Below are 23,683 nucleotides of genomic sequence, written 5' to 3'. Positions count from 1 at the left end.
CCAAATCTCAGACAGCCTCATCCCTTTTCAGGTGCAGAGCTGAGTGGGAATTCTCAAGGAATCTGTCCCCCTTTCTTGTCCTCTCTTCCTTTCTGGGCATTCCTGCCACCTAAAGGCAGCCAAACACAGAGCAAATGGTAGTTCTGGAGTGGCCCAGGTTGTTGAGAGGGACAAAACTGTTCTGTTGCTTCTGGAAGCCACCAGACAACACTGAACCAGAAAAGGGTGATGGCAAAACCCCTGCTGGGCTTGTCCAGTTGTCTCCACACCATCTTCTCTTATTAAGCATCACCTCTCCAAGTGACCAGAACATCTCTGTGCTCATCCCATTGTGCTTATCTGTGGGACAGGAGCGTGATGTCCCAGAGCATGGCACAGTCTCCTTATGGAAACGCTGTCCTCTTCATCCCTGTAGCAGCTGTTTTTTGTGCAGTGCTCCCACTGCAGAGCTGGATATCTGCCATCCAGCAGTTTGGTTGTGTCACAGCTTGGGAATTCCAGGCAGAAAATCCCATGGCGATGCTCTGGACATGTCACCTTAGATCTGGTCCTTTTGCTGAGGTACCTGAGCTTCCTGACCCTTGAGCCACATCCAAACACATCTTCCAGTGGGGAAGCTCTGGAAAATTGCTGGTCATCCCAAGCCCGGTGTCCTTCTGGAATGGCCAGGGAGTGGGCTGTTACCAGGAGTCCCCCACATTTCTTTCCTTGAGCAGTTTGGTTTAGACATGGAAAAATAATTTGGACTTTGAGAAAATCTTCCTTTTCCACTGATGCCACTGATTTCCTCCTAGGCCCTGCCTTTGAAATCTTCTCAAGTGGATGTTGAGGCATTTGGCATTCTGCTGTGCGCAGCCACCCCAATTATTTTTCATCACTGTATTTCACAGAATCTTAAGCATAAAAAAATACTGGTTTTCCAAGTGTAGGTGATAAAAAAAAAGTTGAAGGTTTTTTCAAACCTACATTGACCACAGCTGTTGTACAGTGCAGAGACAGCTCTTGTGAGGCAGTGGTGTTAATTCTGCAGTTCCACGGGCTTCTGAGGACGGCCGGGACAGCTCTCTTCAGAGGCATTCTCTAGCTAATAATGTTTTGGCACACAATGAAAGAATGTGATCTTCCTTCTTAAGTGCTTCCTTTTGACCTAAACATTGTGCAACTGGAGCAGCATTTTAAGGCCAGATTTAAAAAAAAAAAAGAAGAAAATTTACGGTTAAGTGTTTTTCCTCTTGCTCTGATTGGCGCTGTCACCTTTGAATTAGAGCAGATCCACGCTGAAATTTTAGCTTGGGAAAGGGAACACCAATAGCTGGGATAGCATTTCCTCAGAGCGTGCAGTTTGTGGAAAAAGGGTAATGTAAGTCAGCAGAGGAGTTCAGATGTCTTTGGGATTCAGTCATGTCCCATTTAATTTTAATTGCTTTTGAACAAAAGGCATTTCCTCTTCTAGCTCAGCATTTACAGACTCTGGAAAAGGCTTTCGCTGACTCAAAACCTTGACAGTTCTTATTTTCCATCCTTAGTTCTTACCTTCTCATGGCTAGCTGGCTGCTCTTATTAGCAAAATAGCCAGTTTTCCCCCCCCTAGCCTGGGGAAATGTGGGAATTCTGCTGCAAGATGTGCAGAGCAGTTTCTCAGTTGTGCAGTGAGCACAGAATTTGATCACCAGACTGGGGTCTCTGGCACTGAGCGTCCTTTAAAGAAAAAACAAAACAAGCCACGAGCAATCTCAGCGAGGTACAAGGCGGAATGTCAGCCTGGGAATGAAATCCCAGTGCTGAAGCACCGGGAGTGTGAGGATCTCTGGTTTTACTTTGACCCAGTTAGAATGTACAACCCAGCAGCTCCGTCTCCTGGGCATGGCCTGGTGTCTAATTAATAAAAATAACTTTGGAGTTTTAATTCGGTCCCTTCTCCAAGGAGACAGATTAACAATCCTAGCTCAGAATTCCCAGTGTTTAAAATGGGAATTATCCTAAGGATAATGGCCTAATTAGGTTGCCAGTTTTAGAACCTGATCTTGTGGGTGTTTGGCAGAATAGGTGGAGCTGGCTGCTGCTGAAACCCACCCTGTGGCTGATGGCTGTAGGATCTGGGGTACCAGTGGGCTTGGGAATTGACTTTTCACATTCCTAGGATATGGTATTTGTATAGTCAGATATTTATAGTGCAAGAATTTACATGTGTGCATCCTGCTAGTACCATACATTGTTCTTGGGTCAGATTCCTCAGTAAGTGGCTGATAGAATATTAAAAACAGTTCTGTGAAGCCATTAGGAGCGTTTTTCCTACTCAAGTTACTTGTTGAATGCGTGGGTCTCTTAAAACCAGCAGCCCTTGCTACCAGGAGAGAGGAATTGGCTACTGAGCTTTTCCTCTATTAATTCTCATATCAGGTGTGATCCACTCTGGGAGCAGGTGAAATTTAGCTCACTTAACTAAGAAGATTTATTTGAAGAATTCTCAGCGGCACTTGGCGCTATCATCAGATCTTGAAGCTTTTTGAGTGAAATTGTCAGTGGTATCACTCTGGTACTGCTCTCCCAGGAAGAAAGGAGCAGGGAATAACTATTTTTGTGCAAGATGTCTTTTTAACTCTCCTCTAGTCAAATACGCAGGCTTAGACTCGGGCCTTGGGCGCATTCAGAGCAGCGGTGTGGCTCACAGGTTGACCTGGCCCTTCCCTTACAGCCTGAAAATGAGACACCAAATACCCTGATTGCTGCCAGATTACAGAGGTCTCACTGGAAAGATAAACTCATTTGAATGGATTTGTTTTCCAGCGGTGTGAAATGACTCGAAGACATGTCGCCTTCGCTGAGGGTTGTGCCATGGAGCTTCTCCAGGATTACCAACAGTGTGGCTTTGCTGGGTTTATGGCTTCTCTCAGCTGCTCAAAAGTGCAAGATTTAGGATCAAATTTGTGCAGATCTGTGCTGGGTTTTTTAATAATTAGATTCTCTTGTTGGTTTTGATCTCTGTTACTCAGAGGAAAGGCAACTGCAAGTTGCTAGCTAGAGGGATTTGTAGAGGAATAAGTTACTGCCTTTACCAGTGCTGACATGGATTAATTTGTAAGCAGCATGTGTGATCCACTGGATTTTTTTCCCTACATCTGTTTCCTGAGAAATCTGTATGCAAATTGTGCTTATAACCTAGCTTGGCACTTGATTTTAAAAAGCTTGGTGGAAGTCCTGACACAGGAGCAAGTGTCAGGTGTACAACAGAGCTGTGTGGCATTCCTTGCAGGAGAATTCAGAAGGCTCTCCTGGGGCTGTCGAGCAAGCCTGAAACCCACAGGAAACCCCCCAGATAAATGTCAGTGAATTTCAGGCTTTTCTCTGTAAGTTTTAGGAAAATCATTTTTGTAATAACAATTGATAGGAAGAAATTTTCCCCTGTGAGGATGGTGAGAGCCTGGCACAGGCTGCCCAGCTGCGGCTGCCCCATCCGTGGAAGTGTCCAAGGCCAGGTTGGACGAGGCTTGGAGCAGCCTGGGGCGGTGGAGGGTGGTGTCTCATCCCATGGCAGGTAGTTTGGAACTGGATGGTCTTGAAGGTCCCTTCCAACCCAGACCATTCTGTGATTCCATGATAAAAGAGGAGCAGTTTCCCTGTGTTAGTAGCTCAAACAGGAATACTAAATTGGGATTTTTGGAAGGGGTGGTGTGAGGCAGAAGGGTCCTTCAGTCTTTGGGCTCATTCCACGCTCCCATTCTTATTTCGGTTTGGTTTTTGGGTGTGTTTCTTGGCAGAACTGGGAAAAAGCAGAGCAAGGCCATACGGGTTAGTGATTCCGATCAGCACCAACGCCGATGGAAGCTACGTGTCCAACGTCCTCTCTGCGAGTCACCAGCGGCGATGGACGCGGGAGGCGTCCCACAGCCCCCGACGGCTGTATTTCAACGTCACCGCCTTCGGGAGGGAGTTCCACCTCCGCCTCAGACCCAACACTCGTTTGGTGGCTCCCCAGGCCGTGGTGGAGTGGTACGAAGACTCTGTGGAGACTGGGAGCCACGGCGGTAACGCGACTCGGACTGGAAGCGGCGTGGAGCGGTTACGGAAGAGAGAGCCCCTGTGGACCGACTGTGCCTATGTGGGGGACATCACGGACATCCCCGGAGCTGCCGTGGCCATCAGCAACTGTGACGGGCTGGTAAGGCTGGTTTCACGGCTCTTGTGTCACCCTCCACACACAGCTTTTGGTGCTTTTAACTACGCTCTCCTAACGATGTCGTTTTAGGGAACTTTGTCTCTTGCATTCCTTTAGGAAATGTTCATGCCCTACTGCTTTGCTTTGGGATCATTTCTCTGAGGTTGAGAAGTGAAGTTCTTAATGTCTCAGGTGCAAGACAGAGAACTGAAACCTACATGTTTTGGGTTTCCTTTTTTATTTGCATGAGGTGTTACAAACAGGAAAATTGATAATGAAGACATTTCCAGACTTAAAAGGTGACCTTTAGTTAACTGAATTTAGAATTTGGTGTCCAGATCATCCCTCTTTGCTTCTCAGGTACCAAAATGATGGACTGGCCTGTTATCCAAGAAGAGCAGCACTAAGTTTTAAAGGGTTCATTGATAAAGTGAGCGTGCTTTTTGTTCTCTTCGATGCAGTTTTGTATCATCAGGAGGTGTCACGTGAGAATCGAGCGGTTCACGTCTGTAAGTTTGTTATGAGCGGTTTGTTTTCCATCTGTCTGCGAACCCTTGGGTTTCCCTGTGGCTGAGCAGATGCCCAAATCCCAGAACGAAAGGCTGGGCATGTCTGGAGCCCACACACCATTCCTTGGTTTGCTCAGGCAGCAGTGAAAGGCAGCAATACCCAGCTTGTGCTCTGTAAGCACCGGTGGAACCTGCCTGTGACATCCAGGGAGATCAGTGTTGGGGTTAGCCTCCTGCTGTTTGGGACAGGAATCACATGAAAAAGTCTGCAACAAGCATCCTTTCTTGGGTTCCCCACTTCCCATAGCTTCCACGTGGTCATGATTTGATTCCATTTGGAGATAAATCCTGGCTAGGAGAGCTCCCACCTCAGCAGCAGCAGCAGTCACTGTGGGAGTAACTGCAGAAATGGCTCAAAATCCCCATTCAGACCAAAACTCCTTGGATTTCCCTACTTTGAGAAAGGGAATAGTGACAGTGGTTGCATCAGAGGTGATGACTCACGTCAGTTTGGTGTGTGTTGGGGAGTTCTGTCAGTTCTTTTAGGAGACTGTTTCCAGTGTACTGTGCTTACGAAGGGTAAGCCAGACCCCTGCCTGGCTAGATGTAGCTTCCAATAGAATTGTTCTGATGAATGAGACCCTGGGACTGGCAGCTGGATTTTGGCAGTAAGCCTGAATGGAGTTGTTGTGTTGAGACAGCATGTGAAGACAAGAAATTGGATTAAATGGAATCAGATTAAGGAGTGTGGCTCCGTCACAGATTGCCATGTGGCTGGCAAGCTGCTTGTGGTGTGTTTTCAGGTAAATGAAGCCAGAGGGGGACTTTTGGAGGGGGAATGGCTTAACAGTGGCAGAGGACAGGGTTGGGTGGGATATTGGGAAGAAATTCTAGACTGAGGATGGTGAGGCCCTGGCACAGGTTGCCCAGAGAACCTGTGGCTGCCCCATCCCTGGAAATGTTCAAGGCCAGGTTAGATGGGTCTTGGAGAAACCTGATCTAGTGGGATGTGTCCCTCTTTGCCCATAACATCCTGTGTGCTTTCCATGGTTTTGGGGACTGGAGCAGGAGAAGATGGGCTTTGTCTTTGAGGAGTTGTGGGTAAATGCTCCTGGGTCACTCTTGTCTCTCCGCTCATCTCTACCTTTGCTGTTCTAACATCTCTTGGAGCTCTAATCATGAAAGAAATAAATCATGTGAAGGAATGTGAAAGAAATAAATAATCCTGCATATTCATTTTATGGTTTTTTCCTCCCACTACCTCCCAAGGTAGCAAAAGGAACTTGCTATTACCATCTCTGGCCACTCTGTTGCTCTACTATGTGTCTCACAACCCAGCTAGAATATTTGATCCTCGGTGTATCCTAAAGACGGGAAGAGTGAAATAATATGGCCTAACAGAAACTGGAACAAGAGCGAGAAATTCTAGGGCCATATGTGTGCTGGAAAGATTTATTTTTTACTTATTTAGACACTCTCCAGAGTAGCCAGCTAGATTCTGAAATCTTGCAGAGAAGGTGAAGGGAATCACCAGGGTAGCAGTTTGCACAAATAGCTTGTAGAAGAGGTTTGATATCAGAAATAAAAGAGCATTGGGTGCTAAGTTTTGATTGTTTGATAGTAAATGTGTGCAATAATTGGCATCTGGACTACTAAAAAGTAAGCTTTTGCCCACAATCTCTTCCTGAATCTAAACTTACATTTAAACCCCAAATACTTGAACACTTTTGTTTTGAAATAGTTTACATATCTACTTTTCCAGTGGAAGTAGTCTGTCTGCCATCAGTTCTGCAAATTCCTATCTTGACATCTGCTTAATCTCCCTTGGAAATGACCCTGTTTATTTAAAAAACCCACTTGCATGTGCCTGCACTTGTCATGGCAGAAGAACCTTTCATTAGTCACAGAGGAGCTGCCTCTTGTCTTCTTCACTGTGTGTTAGAATGCTGGTGCTTCCACAGGTTTCTGCTGCGTATTTCTGCTGTTCTTTGGTCAAAATAGCAGTATTTGTTGTCAGAATCCATCAGGAGTGGAGGGTGCCAGCCTCCAGGAAACACTATAAATTGTATAGATTGTAAGTAGAGAGAAGGCAGCAAGCTTAACATTTGGAAATAGTGGCATAAAACACTTTGTACCTGTTATTGTATAGACAATCATCTCAGCTTCTCAGTCCCTGAATGAAAGTGAGCAGGTGTTGGTGTGTGATGCCTTTAGCTTGTTCTTGCACTCTGAACCATGTTCTGTAGATGTGTGTCTGTGTTTGGGCTGGGATCTGGTAGTGGCACTGCTGCTTTCTGTTTTCTCCCACAGCATTAACCTCACTCCTTTCAAATGAAAAGACTGGGCCCAGTACAATGAACCTTTAATCTCTCACCTCAGATTGCCAGTAAACTGTGACTTCTTTTTTGTCTGCTGGACATGATTTGGAGTATTTTTGTGTATTGAAATCCCAGGGCAGCATAGGTTGTTTGAAGTACAGCTGTTTGCAAGTGGAAGATGCTCGGGAATCTGCCTGCCTTGTAGTGCTCAGCTGCCAAACCAGGGAAATCCTGGAAGACAGACCAAGCATCAAGAATAGAAAAAAAATACCCAAACGTGCTTAGATCTGTCATTTGTGACAGATTATTCCTCACTTGCTTATTGCCATCCCTTTTTCCAAGGATATGGAGAAGTGAAGAAACACGTCTGTGCATGTTCACAGCTACTTTCCTTTGGCAAATCTTGTGGAAATACAGGCTGGAGTACCTCAGACTACAGATAATTGCACAGGCTTTAAGCTTGGTTCTGGAAAAGCTTTAAAAATCTGTTGGAGTTGGGGCATATGGGATCTAAGGAGTTTCTGGGCATTTTGATTTGCTTCAAATCCTTTTTTATTACCATTGTTTCATCAGGACGGAACTTTTAAGGCTTATTTCTTGTTCCTGTGTTGGTTCTAATGTACTATTTCGGCATGCTTTCCCCCAAGCTGGCAAGACAAAGCTCCTAAATGGAGAAACATCTTTCTAGGAGCCGGTGGTGTTTCATCCCAGTGTATTGGAACAGCCTTTTGAAGACACACACTTGAATTGCTGCAGAGCATTTGGCTATGGAAACTCAGAAATATCAGAAACTCTTGCTGAGTTTGGGATTGGGACTGGGACTGTCCCCTTGGGCCTGGAGGTTTCTTCCAGTCCAAGCTGGGGGCTGTGGGAATGTCTGGTAATGCAGGACTTTGTGGGAGGGCAAAGCACAAGGAGAGCAGAGCAAACCCTGGGGAGAAGGAGAGCAGAGCAAACCCTGGGGAGAAGGAGAGCAGAGCAAACCCTGGGGAGAAGGAGAGCAGAGCAAACCCTGGGGAGAAGGAGAGCAGAGCAAACCCTGGGGAGAAGGAGAGCAGAGCAAACCCTGGGGAGAAGGAGAGCAGAACAAACCCTGGGGAGAAGGAGAGCAGAACAAACCCTGGGGAGAAGGAGAGCAGAGCAAACCCTGGGGAGAAGGAGAGCAGAGCAAACCAAGACGGAAGTGGCTCTGGCCGCGTGCCGCTCTGGGCAGATGGCAGCATGTCTTAGGCTGATTTAACGCTCCGATATTCCTGCTCCCCTGCCCTACTGCGCTCTTCCCACAGTAATTCCCTCCTTGCCATGAACTCCTGTGACCTGCTGTGCCTGCTCTGGCACTGCTGTTTCGCTGCACTTGGCAGCAAGATGAGCTGGGCGTGATGGGTTGCAGCTGGACTCCATCCCTGTCACCTCTCTGCTGTGCAGCACTTCCCACGGGCTAATACAAACTCCTCAGCTGTAGTAATCCATAGGAAAGAGGATTTCTCAAAGTTCAGGAACTCTCCAGAAACTTGGGAAAATGCATTCCCTTATTCAGGACTTGGGGCTTCTTAAGTAAAACACAGAGGGGAGGAGCATTGGTTGAGAAGGGAGGGGATGGGGACGGAAGTCAAGTGTCAATATAGCGTGAAATGAGACAATCTGGAAATTGTTTTATATGTCTGGTTTGCTTCTCCCTGAAATTATCACTCAAAGAAAATGAATAATTCACCCTTACTCTGTGGAGCAAAGTTTATGTAGATGGTTGCTCAAGCTCCATTTATTTATTCTTGTTTGTTTTTATATATTCCTCTAACGGGGCCAGATTTCATCCAAAGATAGGTTTGCTTCATTTCCAAGCCCTTGTGTCTCCTCTTCTCTCTCCTGCCTACCTTCAAACACAGATTTTGGGCCTTAAAAATTGTGCTTTGGCCCCTTAAGATGAGCCTTCAGACCTCAGAAGGGATGTTTGGAACTTGTGAGGGTGTGTACTCTAAAAATGAAGGTTTTAATTCTAGAGTCAAAGGTTTGAGCACCAGGAATGCGGCTTTGTGACCCAAAAATAAGGTTCTTAGGTCTAAAAGTGTGATTTAGACCCTATGGATGAGGGATTGGACACTCAAGATGTGTCTTGGACCCTAAGGATTGATTAGATAATAAAAAATGGAGCTCTAGACATGGAAAATGAGGCTTTGGGCGCTGTAAATGCAACTTGGAACTATATCTGTTCAAAAAGGTGGAGGTAATTTAGCTTTTTTGGCTCATAGGAAGTGTTTGTAGGCACTTTTCTGGTAGCTGAAATGAAATTGTCCTCTGCTGAGTTATCAGCAGATAACTGAAAGCAGGGATGAAAGGAAGATGGGTCCGGTGTGTTTTGACCTTTCTGCAGAACTCCTCACCCCCCAAGCTGAGGAGGGATGCAGTGAGTTCAGGCTGGCATCTGGGTGACCTGTGATGGTATCTAAGGTGCCTTCTAGGAAAGGAGGACTTCCTTATGGAAGTTCCTCTCTGGAACAATCAGCAGGAACAGCCCAGGACACCTGAGCTGTGAACTTAACTACCCCAAAATGGGCAAAATGTGTGTAGAATGGAAAATAGGGTGCTCAGAAGACTAAGGTTGTTATTAATCTCTTTTTTTCCTGTCTTTAGGTTGGAGACAATATTTGAAGGTAAATTAAGAAACTTGATGGTCTAGTGTGGGTGGGGCAAGGTGAGGAGAGCATCCTTCAGGAATGGGTCTAGGAACAGACAGCTGGAGAGAGTCTGCCTGGAGACTTTTCATAAAAAGTCTCTGCTTTGCTTGCCACAACTTCAGGCTTTTATTTATAGTTTGTTTCTGATGTTGAAAAATCATTCTGTGCAGCAAAGCACAGGTTCACATGTAATCCCTCCCTTTTAAGCAATATATTTAGGGGCTGAAACTGCTGTTAGGGATCAGTATGTGGTTAAAAATGGTCTGAAACACAGGGCTGGTGGTTGGGTGCTGCTCTGGATATGCCTTTTGTAGCTGTTATTTAAAAACACCTTGTAGTCCTGGTGATGCATTTTCACAAAACACCGCTTTTAGGGCACTTGGGCAAAGAATTTCCTTTCTGGATTTTTCCTTTTTGTTTCCAAAACAGCAGATGCTTCTTAAATTCTTTGATTCCTGGAGGCTCACAGCTTACAGTTTATAAAATAGCATAAGCTTATTGAAATGACTAAAGTACAGCCCTTTTTTCTAGTTTGAGCAAGAAATACCAGACTGTATAACTTGTGTGGACTCTTGGTAACACACACAGAATTGGGCTCTCATTCCTCATTCATGTCCTGCCTCCACTTGTCACTTGTGGGGAAGTGTGTGTCCCAGGAAAAGAAAGCAAACAGGTACTCAAATAGTCAGTGTTATCAAAATTCAGTCCTTGTAGCCTCTCTGGAAGTTGTCATTGATGGTGGAGTTGGTGCTGAGTTTGGAACTGTGATTGGTAGGGTGGAGGTACAGAATCCATATTCAGCAATGGCTTTTTTGATGTTCCACCTTCATCCAGTTTTGTGTGTACTTGGATCTGGAATTTTGCCTGCAAGGCACAAGGTCTGGTGATTGCCAAGGGGCAGTGAGCAGGACTGGAGAGAAAATACCGTGCCAGGTCACTGAGAATAAGAGTTTGCTCTTTTGTGTGTTTAGTTCTCTCACAGGGTCACACTGCAGCTCTAAGCATTGTGCTCCCATCCAGGCTTTGGAAAAGTCACAAAAAGAAGTCAGTTGGTTCCATCCCTGCTCCTGTCTTTCATCAGGAGCTTCTTGAAATGATGGATAAAGTGCAGCACTATTGTTCCCATTAAAACAATCTTTGCTTTCACTTCTATTTTAAATAGATACTTGGTTTTCATCGAGTGCTCCTGCTACTTGGCTGAGAACTTCAATAAATATAACCATGCAACACTAAATCAGCTTCCCTGTCTCACAGAAATCCCTTTGACTTTCTCACTTTATACAATTTTACCACAGTTGGTTGTTTTTTTTTCCTTTGTGCAAGGATGTAGAACCAATTGAACATTCTGAGTTTGATGGAAATTTGGTGCTTTGGTGCTTCCTCGCTTTTGATCCACAGAGTATTTCCATTCAGAGGAAGCTGCATCAGTTTTCTGTCCTGACTTCTCTCTGAGGAGATGACTCCTGCTCACTCATAGTTTGGACTGAGTTACCTTTACCTTGGAAGAGTGATGGTGCTGTGGCATCATTCTTCACTGTTGTGTACAGGCAGCAGATAAATCAGTATTTTTGTGTGCCACAGCAGAAATGGTGCTGCTGACATCCAGATCATGAGATCTTCATATTTTGGCATTATTTTATTCACTTTATTCTTCTGGAGTATTCAGCACTTGAAGGCCTCATTTCCCCTTCTCTGAGGGCTATCAGATATCCTCACTTTTTGTTTTCCTTTCCACGTTTTAGAGGAATCTATGGCTGGTGTCATCCCATGACTTCTAGATCTGGGAAAACACCACATTTACTGCAGAGCTGGCAACCTTTGCCATCTCCTGTACCGTTTCTCCATGAAATAGCTCCTAGCAGAGACCTGCTGTTCCTGACACAAAGACAAAACCTGTGCTCAGTAAATATTTCTCCAGAGGTTCGCTGCCACCGGGGAGGTGCTTGACTGCTCTGAGCGTGTTCCCTGCATACTTTTCACTCTTCAATAACCGATATTTTAAACCCACAGTTCCTCCTTTAAGGACAAAGCCTTTGGCCTGCCAGCTCTGTGCGGCAGTTTGCTGTTAAAATGAGTCCCGGTGGCTTTTCCAAGAACAAAAAATGGAGATTGTATTTTTCCACATAAAATCGAAGTTTGTTTTTTCTCTGTGCTTTCGTGTAACTCTTAAGGACTTCCATTGAGTTTTCTTAGATTTTCTGAGAGGGGGAAAAAGGAAAACCCAGCACTTGGATCAAAACCAAGCATGAGCAATTTCAGCATAAAGGAATTTTCTTAAGGATGTTTATAGAGGAGACTAAAAAACTTAATTCCAGTCCAGTGCAGTGACCTAGTAAATGTTGACATTTTCTTTTCTTCAGTGCAAAATCAACAGGATCTTGGTTAATTTGATGGCTCTTGCAAATGCCTTTTGCTCCTTAAAGTGGTATCAATTAGTGTGTTGAGAGACTTCAATTCCTCTGGGCAGATGATTTCCAGTATTTTAGCAGGAGCTTGTCTAAGAGCCTTCTAAGTATTGCCCATGGTTTGGAAGAGGATATTAAACATTGCTGCGTTTTCATCCTGCTTCTCCATCTTCTGAACAAATAAGACTTCTCTTGGTAGCTGCAGAAGATTTTTGTTTTGATTGAAAAATCTGGTGTTAATGATTGGTCACAAACTGGTGCTGGGTTAATAACTCAGGTGGCTGTGAGACTCGAATCTTTGATATGATTCAAAAATGGGTTTAATGTTACTAAATAAATGTGATCTCACTTCTGGCACGCACTCAGGAAGAAAAATCTCAACTCTCTCTGCTGCCTGTGTTCAGCACCTTTCAAGGATGGAGCCTAAAATGATACAGGAGCTCTTGCTTTAATTCTGAGGTGCATGGCCAGCAAAAACCATGGATTGTTCTTCACAACCACACTGCTCTTCCAGAGAGGGAAAATGAGCGGTGGAATTTCTGCTTGCTCCTCCTCTGGGAATCACTCCAAGGGTGCTGGAGCTGGAGGGTTAGGAAATGGGGATGTTTTACCCCAAAACCCTGGTGTTTTCCCAAAGCCCAGACCCCTCAGTGGAGACTTGAGGCCCATCCATGGAGGAGGAGGAGGAGGAATTCCATCTGCAAACCTCCTCTATAGGCACCCAGCAACTGAATCAGTAACATCTGTTTCTCCAAAATGCGCACAGTGCTGCGATATCGCTTTTTTCCAGCATTCCTTTAATGTGTAGTGCTTTTTTATAAGCCAAGTATGTCGAGGCCATAAATGCTTTAACATGCAGAAGATGTGAAAGGAGGGAAGTATGTCTGCTTGGATGCCTTTCCCCTTCCCTGCCCCAGGGAGCTCTTGGGGTGTGTGAGCACGGTGGGACTTGGGACAAGGGGGATTGCCTTCAGTGTACAGAGGGTTGGCTATTGGGATATTGGGAAGGAATTCTTCCCCGTGAGGATGGTGAGGCACAGGCATAAACTGAGGAGTGGCATCATGGGCAAACTCGGCAACTTGAGAAGCTCCTAGAGGATTTTTGAAAAGAAACCCGGAGAATGAGTTGATTCTTGCCAAAATATGGAACCCGTGTGGCACAGGAAATAACACCCAGCCAAGGAACTGAAGGTACAACCCTGGGGCCTGCACAGGCTTGGAATCGGTGTGCACCCACTGTGGCTCAGTTTTGGGCGAGGCTGGCAAGGGGAAACGTGCTGCAGGCAAGACATACTTCTTTGCTTTTATTTTTCTTCCAATAAATCAACCAGTGTTCGGTGCAACTCCAGAAGCTTTTTGCCTTTGGATTGGAAAGTGGAGCAGCAGGTAGGTGTGACGCAGGTTTTGCACAGTCACCGAACTGAACCCACCTTAAGCCAACAGAGAGGGTGAAAGGTAGCAGTGTTTTGGGGCTGAATCGGGTGTTTTCAGGCGAGGCAGCACCTCTTTTATAAAAGCATGTTTCTATGGACTCCTTAAGAAGTTTAGACTGGAGGGCTGTCTCCAGAACCTGCCCCCTCCCCGTTCCAGGTCCCAGGTGTTTGTCTTGGCAGGAGGCAGTGTCTGCTGGGCCGGGGCTGGGATATTAAATTGAGGGAACACAGAGCTCTTGATGCTTTTCAATAGGGCTTCTATTTAGGTAGGGCAGGATAGAGCTGTCAGCCACCTGTGATTGTCCAACAGGGAAAAAAAAGGAGGGATAAGGAGTGGAGGGAGAGCCCTGGAAACATTTTCCAATTCCATCAATAGAATGGCGAGAAGAAAGCGTTTTCTGGGAGGCAGAGCCTTCTGTTGGTTTGGCTGCTGAGTCCTTTGCTGCAGTCCGGGCATTGGTGGATGGAGAAATCAAGGACGTGGGATATCACAGGGAACCTCCTGAACTGAACTTTTCACATGTGGAAAGCCTTGTCAGGCTTTTGCTACAAGCTGAATGATCAATGTGTGGCCCAGAGTGAGAATTAATCCAGGTATCCTGATTCTGACTCTTGGGATAGATCTCATTTTCCATGTATATTCCAGATATGTATTTCTGCATTTAATTTTTAAGGTGTGAGGGGTGGTTGATTCATTTAGCTTCCACAGAATGGAAATTTAGATTCAATGGCCTTTAGCTGAAGGACAAAAGGTTTGGATTAGGTATTAGGAAGAAATTCCTCCCTGTGAGGGTGATGAAGCCCTGGCACAGGTTGCCCAGAGAAGCTGTGGCTGCCCCATCCCTGGAAGTGTTTGAGGTCAGGTTGGACGAGGCTTGGAGCAACCTGGTCTAGTGAAAGGTGTCCCTGCCCATGTCAGGGGATAGATGAAGTTGGTCTTTCCAGTCCCTGCTGACCCAAACCAGTCCATGGTTCCATGATTCTGTGTGGGAAACAGGGGGAGTCCATTCTGCATGCTGGTAGGAAATGCAGGTGGAAGCTGAAACCATGGCAGAGTCCCTCTGGATTGGATAGACCAAACCTCTGTTGGTCTTCATGAGTGTGAAGGATACTTGGCTTCTCTTGGTCAAATAAAGGCTTCTTCTGCCCCACCACATAGTTTGAAGAATGGAAGGGGGGAGAGAAAACATTTGGAGAAGTCTCCAGGCTTTGAAATTCTTGATGTACAGATCCTGTCTGTTTTCCTATGTTGGTGCAGGTGTTGGACTTGATCCTGTTCTTTGAGGGAAGCAGGTTCATCCTCCCAAGCATAGTCTCTCCCATAAAACAGGACACAGGTAGTTCTCCCTTTTCCCACTGAGTCCTTCAGTGTCCTTGGATTGGAAAGGAACTGCCTGGCTCTTTCACCTGCTTCACCCTGGTGAGACCTGTGATTTTCTCATGCTCCCCTTCTAGATAGACTCCAGCAGCACAGTGCAGCTTTATTACTCTGTACTTGTGCCTGTGTGTGTGACTGGAGGGTCACAAGGTGGAACCACCTTCTGGAGGGGAAGGGAATTTTGGCATCCTTAGATCCCTGTGTTAATTCCTGATATTTTTCTTGCTTGTCTCTTACTAAGGATGACCACTTCATGTAGCCTCCTGCTGCTGAGCAAACTCCAACCTGCTTATTAATCTGCTTCCACTTATTGACAGCCTGCTCTGTTTGGAGATCAGTGTAGAGCCTTGAACGTGATGTTAAAATTTTTTAAGCTTACATCTTCCCTATTTCAAATCTTCCCAGTGAAGAGCCAGCATGTGGTGTTTCCAAATTACTGTGTATGACAGAGGGATGTGCAGATCCTGAGACAGATAAGGGATGTCTGTAATACCAATGAAGGTTCTCATGTAGAGAGAGATGCAGGGAAGCTCTGTGCATCTTGAATTCCCATATTGTGTTGCTGATTTGCTTAAAGCAGCTTTGCAGATCTGTTCTCTCACTGTTCAGAGCTGGTTTAGGAGAAATAGCTGCTAATTAACACCTGGGTTCCCCAGGGTGTCGCACCAGTGTTTGAAAACTATTTCTTTGCAGTACAAAGGCACTAAGGACAGATTAAAAACATCACTTAGGGCATTATCTGAGAGATTCTGTGTCTGACCAAAACACAAGGTGTTCACAGTACAGGTACCAGCAGAGTTTGGGATGGAGGCTGGGAGCAGAAGGTGAGAACATCCTCTGACCTGCTGGTGTTGACCACAGAAAGGTAGGATGGGCTTAACAACCCAAAGCCTTTCCTTCTCTCTGGGAGTCAGTTTTAGAAGCACTTGATAATGGCCATCAGTGTGACTGCTGAACAAACTTCCTGACATGTTGAGGGTGGCCTTTCCGAAGCTCACCTGGGAATTAACTGCCTCACCCGTGCTGCAAACCGCTGGAAAACGCTAGAAAACGGGGCATTTGACTTCCTAAAATACTTTTGGAAATCCCACCCATCATGTTTAATACTGAAGGTAAATGTGGCCATTAATGGACACTTCACAGCTCTCCGTTGTGCTCCCTGAATGAAGGGCTCTTTCCTCTTTCCCTACAAACACCCCATGCATATTTCTAGGGAATCATGTTCCCCCTTAAATGCTGTTGATTTTGGCTCAGGAAGTGATTCCTTAGTTTAACCTGCCCTTGTAGGTTATTTTCTCAAGGCTTTATATTGTTTCTTATTCCCTTATTCTTGTCTGCCTCTTTTACATTTTGGGGAAAAAAAAAACCCACAAAAAAAAGCGTTTTCCAGATTTTGCTTTATCCATGGATTGTCCAGTAAAGGATATAAGGTTTGGTGTCTTCTGGGAAAGAGGGAAAGCCCTTCTAGGTGGGCTGCCTGGGCCAGACTGGGTTTGGCATTTCTTCCACATACCTTTTATTACCAACTCCAGCAGCACTTGCTCTTGCATCTCTCTAACTCTGTAGAATTCCCTCTGGACCGAGGGGGGCAGGAAGAACTGCAGGGATGAAAGGAATTAATGCTCATAGGTCATTTAGACAGATACTGGGGAGCAAGGTAGATGCAGATGGGGTGCTGATGGAACCTTGGGCAGGTTTCTTCTGGATTCTCCCCTGGTAGAGTCTGTAGCAAAGCCAAGGAGCTCATCCACTTCCCTGAGCCTCAGGTGCTGGGAACAGGCAGGTTTATTCCAGCCACTGTGCCCCAGAAGCCACTTTTGGATTTTGGTGGTCCTGTTGTCTTCCCTTTTTCACAGAATCCTGAGGACAGCTCTGGAGAACTCCGCAGTAGCACAGATTCCGACCTGCCTCCTTCAGTGGATGGAAATTTTGAATGTCGTTAATTTAGAAGAAAAAAAAGTAGTAAAATTAATAGCATTCCAAGATTGGAGACTGCTTTCCTGGATTGCACCATCAATGTGCTTTTGTGGAAAAAAATAAAAAAAATTAAAAAAAATTCCACTACATACTTTTTTCTTGAAAATCCACCACAGCCTTTTCTCCAAGGGAGCTGTGAAAAATACGTGCTCCCAGCACCTCCCTGGACGTCTCTCCAGCTGGGGGAAAAGAAGCACTGGGTTGGCACTACAGTTTACAGGGAGGATTCACTTGAAGATGCATAACCTGCTTCTCTCCATTCATTTGGAAAACTTGAAGCTCTTTTTATTGGTGAAATTTTTTTGGGGAGGATAAAGAAAAGTATGGGTTACAGTAGTATTCCCAGTATTTTATGCTTCATCCCTCTCAGTATTTGTTTTTAGAGCCTCCAGCTGGGTCTTTAGGCTCTAAAATGCCATATGGACATGTTTTGTCTCTTCCTTACCAGGCTGGAATGATAAGAACTGATGAGGATGAATACTTCATCGAGCCTTTGGAGAGAGGAAAGCAGATGGAAGAGGAGAAGGGAAGAATCCACATGGTGTACAGGCGGTCGGCGGTAGCGCAGCGTCCCACCGACACGCTCCCCGATGTCCACACAGAAGGTACAGTACCCCCTGGGGGCTGCTTGCACATCTACTTCAGGTGACTCCAGCCTATGGAAGCTTTTCAGTGAGGCTGTGCAACTCCTGTTTCAAGTTTGGGTCCTGTTTTTTTTCTAAGTAACAGCAAATTTGTGCCAGTTTATTGTTTTTCTCCTTCTGCTGGTTGCCCTGAAAGCAGTCTGAAGGCAGTTGTGTTGATCAGGTATATTTTGTCACATCCAAGAATTCCCCTCTGCCTTGGAGATAATGTGGTTGGTCCATCTGAGAATAATTACCATGTCTGTGAATAATTATCATGGTGTAGTTTAATCCCTTTGCTTGTGTGTCTTTTTAATATTGCACAGGTCCTCTTAAGTCAAGGCACTGTGTGTTGAAGGCTGAGGGGTTCTGAGGTCCTGAGCTCAGGATGAAGGAGCAGCTCTGCACCTGTCAGTGCTCTGGCCTTTATTTCATTGTCTTTCACCTTCTCACATTCCTGTGTTTACGTTGTGTTCCCGTGTTGTTGAAACTGGAAGGGGTTTGGGAAATGAAAGAATTACTTACAGTGCACAGAACAAGAGGTGCTCGGCTTTTGGTGCCCCAACAAGGTTTAGATTGGATATGAGGAAAAATTCCTTCATGGAAAAGCTTGTCAAGCCCTGACACAGGCTGCTCAGGGCTGTGGAGGGGTCACCATCCCTGGAGGCATTTAGAAGTTGTGTAGATGTGACACTTGGGGACACGGGTTAGTGGTAGCCTTGGCAGTGCTGGGGGAATAGCTGAACTCGATCTTGGAGGGCTTTTCCAACCTGAAGATCCCATGACCAAGGTTAAAGCAAGGTGCCCAAGCATGTGGAGCCTGAGGAAATGCTTGCAGTGCTTGGGTTGTCTGTCAGCTGCAAGTGTTGAGTTACCTGTGTATGAGCTGCATATCGATGCCATGAACACGTTCCTCTTTCTCCTCTGTCCTTGTTCCGCCCCCAGAGTGCTCGGGCACTGTCTGCTCACGCTTTGGGAGTTCAGCCAGCACACACAAGAACCCAAGTTTTCAGTGACAGATGACTCAACCAAACAGCCCTTAAGATAAAAAAGTACTTAAAATTGCTGTTGTCAGTGAAGTCGTTACAAAACTGGAAACAGTGTGACAGCCTTCCTCGGCAGTGACACAGGACACGCTCTGTCTTGTTTTCCCTACAAAAAGTCAGTTTTCTAAGAGGAAGACTTCCAGCTCTAGCTGTGTGGAAGGAGCTTGCAGTCTGACAGGACATCTGGTATTCCTGCAGGATTTTACAGCGTTGGAGGGTTGGTTGGACATTGCTCAGACAATCGGACAGAACGAGCGGGGGAGTTGTAAGTGGCAAAGCTGCCATGCCGAGAGCAAGGCTTCAGCAATGATCACAGTGCTGTTATTGACTGGTGTGTATCCAGCCTTCCATGCAAGTCAGCACACCTACCCACTTCTCTGTGCCTGTTTCCTTCAGGCCTGTCTCTTTGATGAAGCTTCACTGAGCTGTTTCAAGTGGCCACCAGAACTCTGGGGTTCTGGGGAAGATAGTGGGCTGCCTCAAGCTGTGGGATAGCGTGGGTTCAGCCCTCCCACCCTGGAGCAGAACCCTGTGCTGATTTCTGGCTGTGGTGTCCATGGCTCTGGACAGCCTCTTTAGGGAATGTACTGCTTTCATCATTTGCTTTGTGTAGAGACTGGTTTCTTTAGAAGCCCTAGATGGGACACTCAAGAAATCAGATTGGAAATCCTGCCCTGTTTCTCTTTGAGCGTGTGCACACCCAGTTTAGGCCCCTTGAAGGATTCCTTCATTAATTATTGCCTTTTTATACCTCTCTCCTTTCACTCATTTTGCTGTGAGTAGGATCTCTTGCATATAAATGAACCTAAATATCTGGGGTTTGTTTTTGTACCAGGTAATTGTAGCTAGTTCTGTATCTTTTATGCTTAGAAAATGCCTCTGCTCTCACTCAGTGATATCAGGGAAATGTGGAATATTTTCCTTATTTTGACAGGCTTTTGGCAGGATTGACTGTTTGTATGTCCTGGGTAATCTGTTTGCTGATTCAGAGGATCTTGTTTGACTGTATTCCTTGGAATCTGATCTTTCTTCTGCTAGGTGGGGCAGTGCAGGGAAGCAGTAGGTCTTGACCACCAAATGTTTAAATCATTTTATTAACCCAGAATCCTACTTGCTCCTCGTGATGTCCATCAGACAGGGTATTTGCTGGTTTGAAGTGCTGAGCTCAAGTTAGTTCCCCTGGACAAAGGAAGCTCTTCCTCTTCTCTGGAGTGGAAGGCAAGGGCTTTTCAATAGCTGGGAAATCTTAAATGTAGTGGGATGTGACACTGGACATTTGTTTTTGAGCATCGGGGATGAGCATCTGGTTAGGCCTGGTCTGGGAATCATATCACAGAGCAGGACAGTGTCTAGAGGTCTCCATGGGGATAAATACACATGACAGTCTCCTGACAGCTTTTCCATGTCAGATTGCCCTGGGATGACATTTGTAAGCTCGACTTCCCCAGTCATTTAAGTCTTGATCCTAAAGACACTGAACATCTGTGCTTCTCATTTGGGTTTAGAACTACAGGTAGTCAGTGTCCGTGTTGTGTTGCTCCCAAGTAGTGTCTCTTAAATCAAAAAATAATTACCCTTAAGGGCAGAAAGAAACAAAGGCAAAGTCTTCAAAGGGGCTGAAGGGTCTGAGGGACAGAGGGCAAGTGAGCTGTGCAGCAGAGCTGAAAAAAATAGAGCAGTGTATGAGGCTGTCATGTTAAAACATGATTTAAAGCAATCCTTATGATTTTCTCACCAAAACAGCTTTTTTCTCAGGAATGGAAGGAAATGCTCTCAGGACAAGCCTGAGTTGGGGAGGTTTGGGAGTATAACAATGATATTATTCTGTCTGGGTGGGATGAAGTGAAGCTTCTCCTTGTCAATAAGCTGAGAAACATCACTGAAATATGTGATCATTAACCTTATTCCTTGAAAGTGCTCAAGATGCAATAGAAACAGGCAAAGAACCTGTAGAATTTACAATCTAATTTGCTCCTAGGAGGCCTTCTGTGCAGCTTCTACCGATTTTGGCTCAGGGGTGTGGCAAAATATAACCCAAGCTGCGTTTCAGAAACATAAAAGCCTGATCCAGGCCCAGTGGAGTCAGTGGGAACACTCAAACTGACGTCAGTGGGACGATGAGGCAGGGTTTGGATCATATGCTGCTCGAGCTGATAACTGAGTGTTCAATTTGTCTTTGCTCCTGTTTGTTCATTTTTCATTTTATCTGTGTGCTTTTGTATGGTGGAATGATGACAGCCAGCCCTGAGCTTAGCACTGTTTCATCCTCCTCTTCACACCATAGTATTTTTAAATGACAACCTATTCACCCAGCAAGCACTTGAGATGAAAGTATTTTTGTAATTACTTCCTAACAGTGGGAAACAAGGAGTAGGAGCCTTTATCTCCCAGCTTCCTTTGAGAATTTTCATTTTCCCCAAAGAACCAAAGTGCTTGTGTGTCTGATGGGGTTGCCATGGCACTGGCATCGAGTGTCTTTGTCCCAGGTGGGAAACATGTAGGAGGAAGAAATGATTTGGGAATTGCTCCTGGTTGCCTGGGAATGAAACCCTGGAACAGAAGGTAGAAGAATGGCAAGACTATTGCCTGCTTGGGAGACCTCCCTCTGCACTTCCCCAGGCACACTCGTGGTTCTCAGGGACACTGTCGTGCCGGAGGGTGGCTGAACTCTTTCTCAGCAGAATTTCTCATGACCTGTGTTCTGGTGGAGGATATTTTTGATGCTGCACAGCCCACCACACAAGTTTGTGCATCAGAACAATGGGGAAGATGGAAATGGTTTCAGTGTAGAGTCATGACATGAGCGTGTTGTGTAGCACCCTCTGTTCATATGGACATTTCTGTATAATCACAGAATGCCAGCGTGGGCTGTGTTGGAAGGGACCTCAGGGATCATCTCTGTCCCTGCCATGGGCAGGGACACCTTCCACTATCCCAGCTTGCTTCAGGGCCCATCCAGCCTGGCCTTGGACACTTCCAGAGATGGGGCAGCTGCTTTGGGCAGCCTCTGCCAGGGCCTCACAAGCCTCGCAGGAGAGAATTTCCTCCTAACACCTGGTCAAAAGTCTCTCTCCAGCTCTGTTGTAGTCCCCCAGGAAAGGGCCACAAATAACTTGTATTGATGGCAGTAACCTGCGTTGTCTAAGGGCGTCCTGTTCTTTGTCCAGCACTTCTGGAGCTTTTGTTTTTAATTTAGCCTTCTTCAACTGAAACTGAAGTGGATTCTCTTAAGTTCTTCATTGAATATAGTTTGGGATTGGGTTTTTTCTTCTTTTTTCAGGTAACAGTTTGCTGAAGTAATCAAATAGATCAGGAAGAGCACGGTATGTATAAAAAGAACAGGAGTGTTGGTGATGGATGTATAGGAAGCAAAGGGAAACACAGAGTTTTATAGTGAGGAAAAACTTACAATTTTGTTTTAAGAAAGAAAAGCTTGAGCAGGAGTGGATCAGAAGGTGCCGTGAAGTGACGGATGCGCTGTGTCTGTGTCGGGGAGGTTGTGCCTGACGGTGAGAGCAGGAACATCCATCTGCTTAAGTCGTCTTCTGTTCTTGGCAATAACAAAGGAAAATGATTTTTAAATAAAACCAAGAACAAAGGCTTCATTCCAACTGCAGGCATCCAGCGCCAGAGTAGTAAAACACACAGAAAAATCTGTATGAAGGGAAAATTGAAAAAATGGAGACAGGTCAGTACATTCAGCTTGTGGCCATTCCAAGGCTTCATACCATTTTCCAGTAAAAACTCCCTGTGCCCCCAAATTGCATAGGAAGAAGAAAACTTTCAATAAACAGTGGTACTAACAGACAGGAGAGGTTTTTAAATATTGTGTAAGCAGCTGGTCCTATGTGAAGGAGCCTATTTGGTTTATAGATGACATTCTCAAAGTAATCTGGGAGAGACAACGGTGAGGATCACCCTTGGGTGGTCCATGTAGGACTGAGGTCCCTGGCTTGGATGTGAAGTGGCTCATTTCCACCGCTGGGTTTGATCAGAAAGGTGCAGTGAGATGGTTAAAAGTGCTTTTTATGGACCGGGACACACAGAGCAGGATGGCTCTCTCCGGGAATATGGGAGTGAGAATCAGAAGAGCTGCCTTATCAGGGGGAGTTGATGTGAATTAGAGGTCAGGAACCAGAGGAAATGAATCCTCCCACAGCTGGCGGGGGCTGAGGCTTGTTCATGTGTTTCACATGCACATCCTACAAATTTAGGAGCGAAGTGAGAGCACCGAGACACTTTGACTGGGAGCAGAGAGCCTTGTTTAATCAGTCTGTATTCTACAGCAGGCTTTTCATGGGAAAATGCACTAAAACATAGCAGTTTGTGTCATAACATAAAAGAGTAATTTCCATACTGTAAGACTCTTGCTGGACTTTCTCCTCCCGAATTTTCTGCAGTTTTAGCATTTTTCCCCACTGTGAGATGCCTGGTTTTTAATGGGTCTGATGCTCAATAAATTGATAGGAGGATTCTAGAAATAGCTGAAGAATCCAAACTGAGCTCAGTTTCTTTCATTTTTATCTTTGAAAATACCTGGATGAGGTGTTGGCATCCGTGGCTTATGACAGAGAAGGAAAAGGCGCCTGGTGTGTTTTGAATGAGCAGTTTGGATGCCGTGCTCCTGCGTTTGGTGGGGTCCACGTGGAGTTACCGTGGAGTAATTCTTGTTCTGCCCCATGTATTACACCAAGATGTGCCAGAGTTGGCTACACCCTTCCCTTCATCCCTCCAAAACACGGTGTAGAGGATAAGTAAAGTAACCTGGTCTGTGGTATGTGGCGTGACACAGAGTTGGGCAGCTGGAGCTGACAGGAACTAACGTGAGAACATCGGTCTCATGCTTCACGTTGCTCCCAGTGGACTGAGTTTCTTCAGATCCATTTCTGGGTTACACAAGTGCATAAATCTTTCCAAAATGCAATAGTAAAACACTGCAGAGTAACAGCATGACCCAGCTGTTGTTTGCTAAGAAAACAGGGTGGGTTTTTTTCCAGGATACCTTGCCTAATCGTTCTTTGGAGTATTCCAATAACATGGAGCAGGATCAGCCAGATAATTAGGGTTCTGGAGGTTATTAAAAGTCACACAAGCGTGAGTCTGAGAGCTGGAAAGGAGGGAATTGATGTCTCAGCTTGACTTCTCGTGTGTGGTGACAGGGAGAGG

The 23,683-nt window shown here is 45.6% G+C and overlaps 1 protein-coding gene across 5 annotated transcripts in view; it reads left to right on the top strand.

The window, feature by feature from the left end:
* The window catches only part of ADAMTS3 (ADAM metallopeptidase with thrombospondin type 1 motif 3), a 60,018-nt gene that overhangs the window by 5,593 nt on the left and 30,742 nt on the right, over positions 1 to 23,683 (top strand). For all 5 annotated transcript variants that reach the window (XR_015772652.1, XR_015772651.1, XM_088056233.1 and 2 more), the window contains exons 3-4: positions 3,759 to 4,159; positions 17,297 to 17,453. Coding sequence is in view for 3 of the 5 variants with exons in the window: in XM_088056232.1 (XP_087912358.1) it covers positions 3,759 to 4,159; positions 17,297 to 17,453 (558 nt within the window). In the remaining 2 variants the exon portion in view is untranslated. The remainder of the gene's footprint in view (positions 1 to 3,758; positions 4,160 to 17,296; positions 17,454 to 23,683) is intronic.

Source organism: Pseudopodoces humilis, chromosome 6 (genome assembly GCF_049639895.1).
Source record: "Pseudopodoces humilis isolate 2021_Gansu_Grassland_sample_001 chromosome 6, ASM4963989v1, whole genome shotgun sequence".
Classification (NCBI taxonomy): domain Eukaryota; kingdom Metazoa; phylum Chordata; class Aves; order Passeriformes; family Paridae; genus Pseudopodoces; species Pseudopodoces humilis.
Note: the sequence above shows the minus strand (reverse complement) of the source record. Positions and strands in the feature narration are given on the sequence as shown.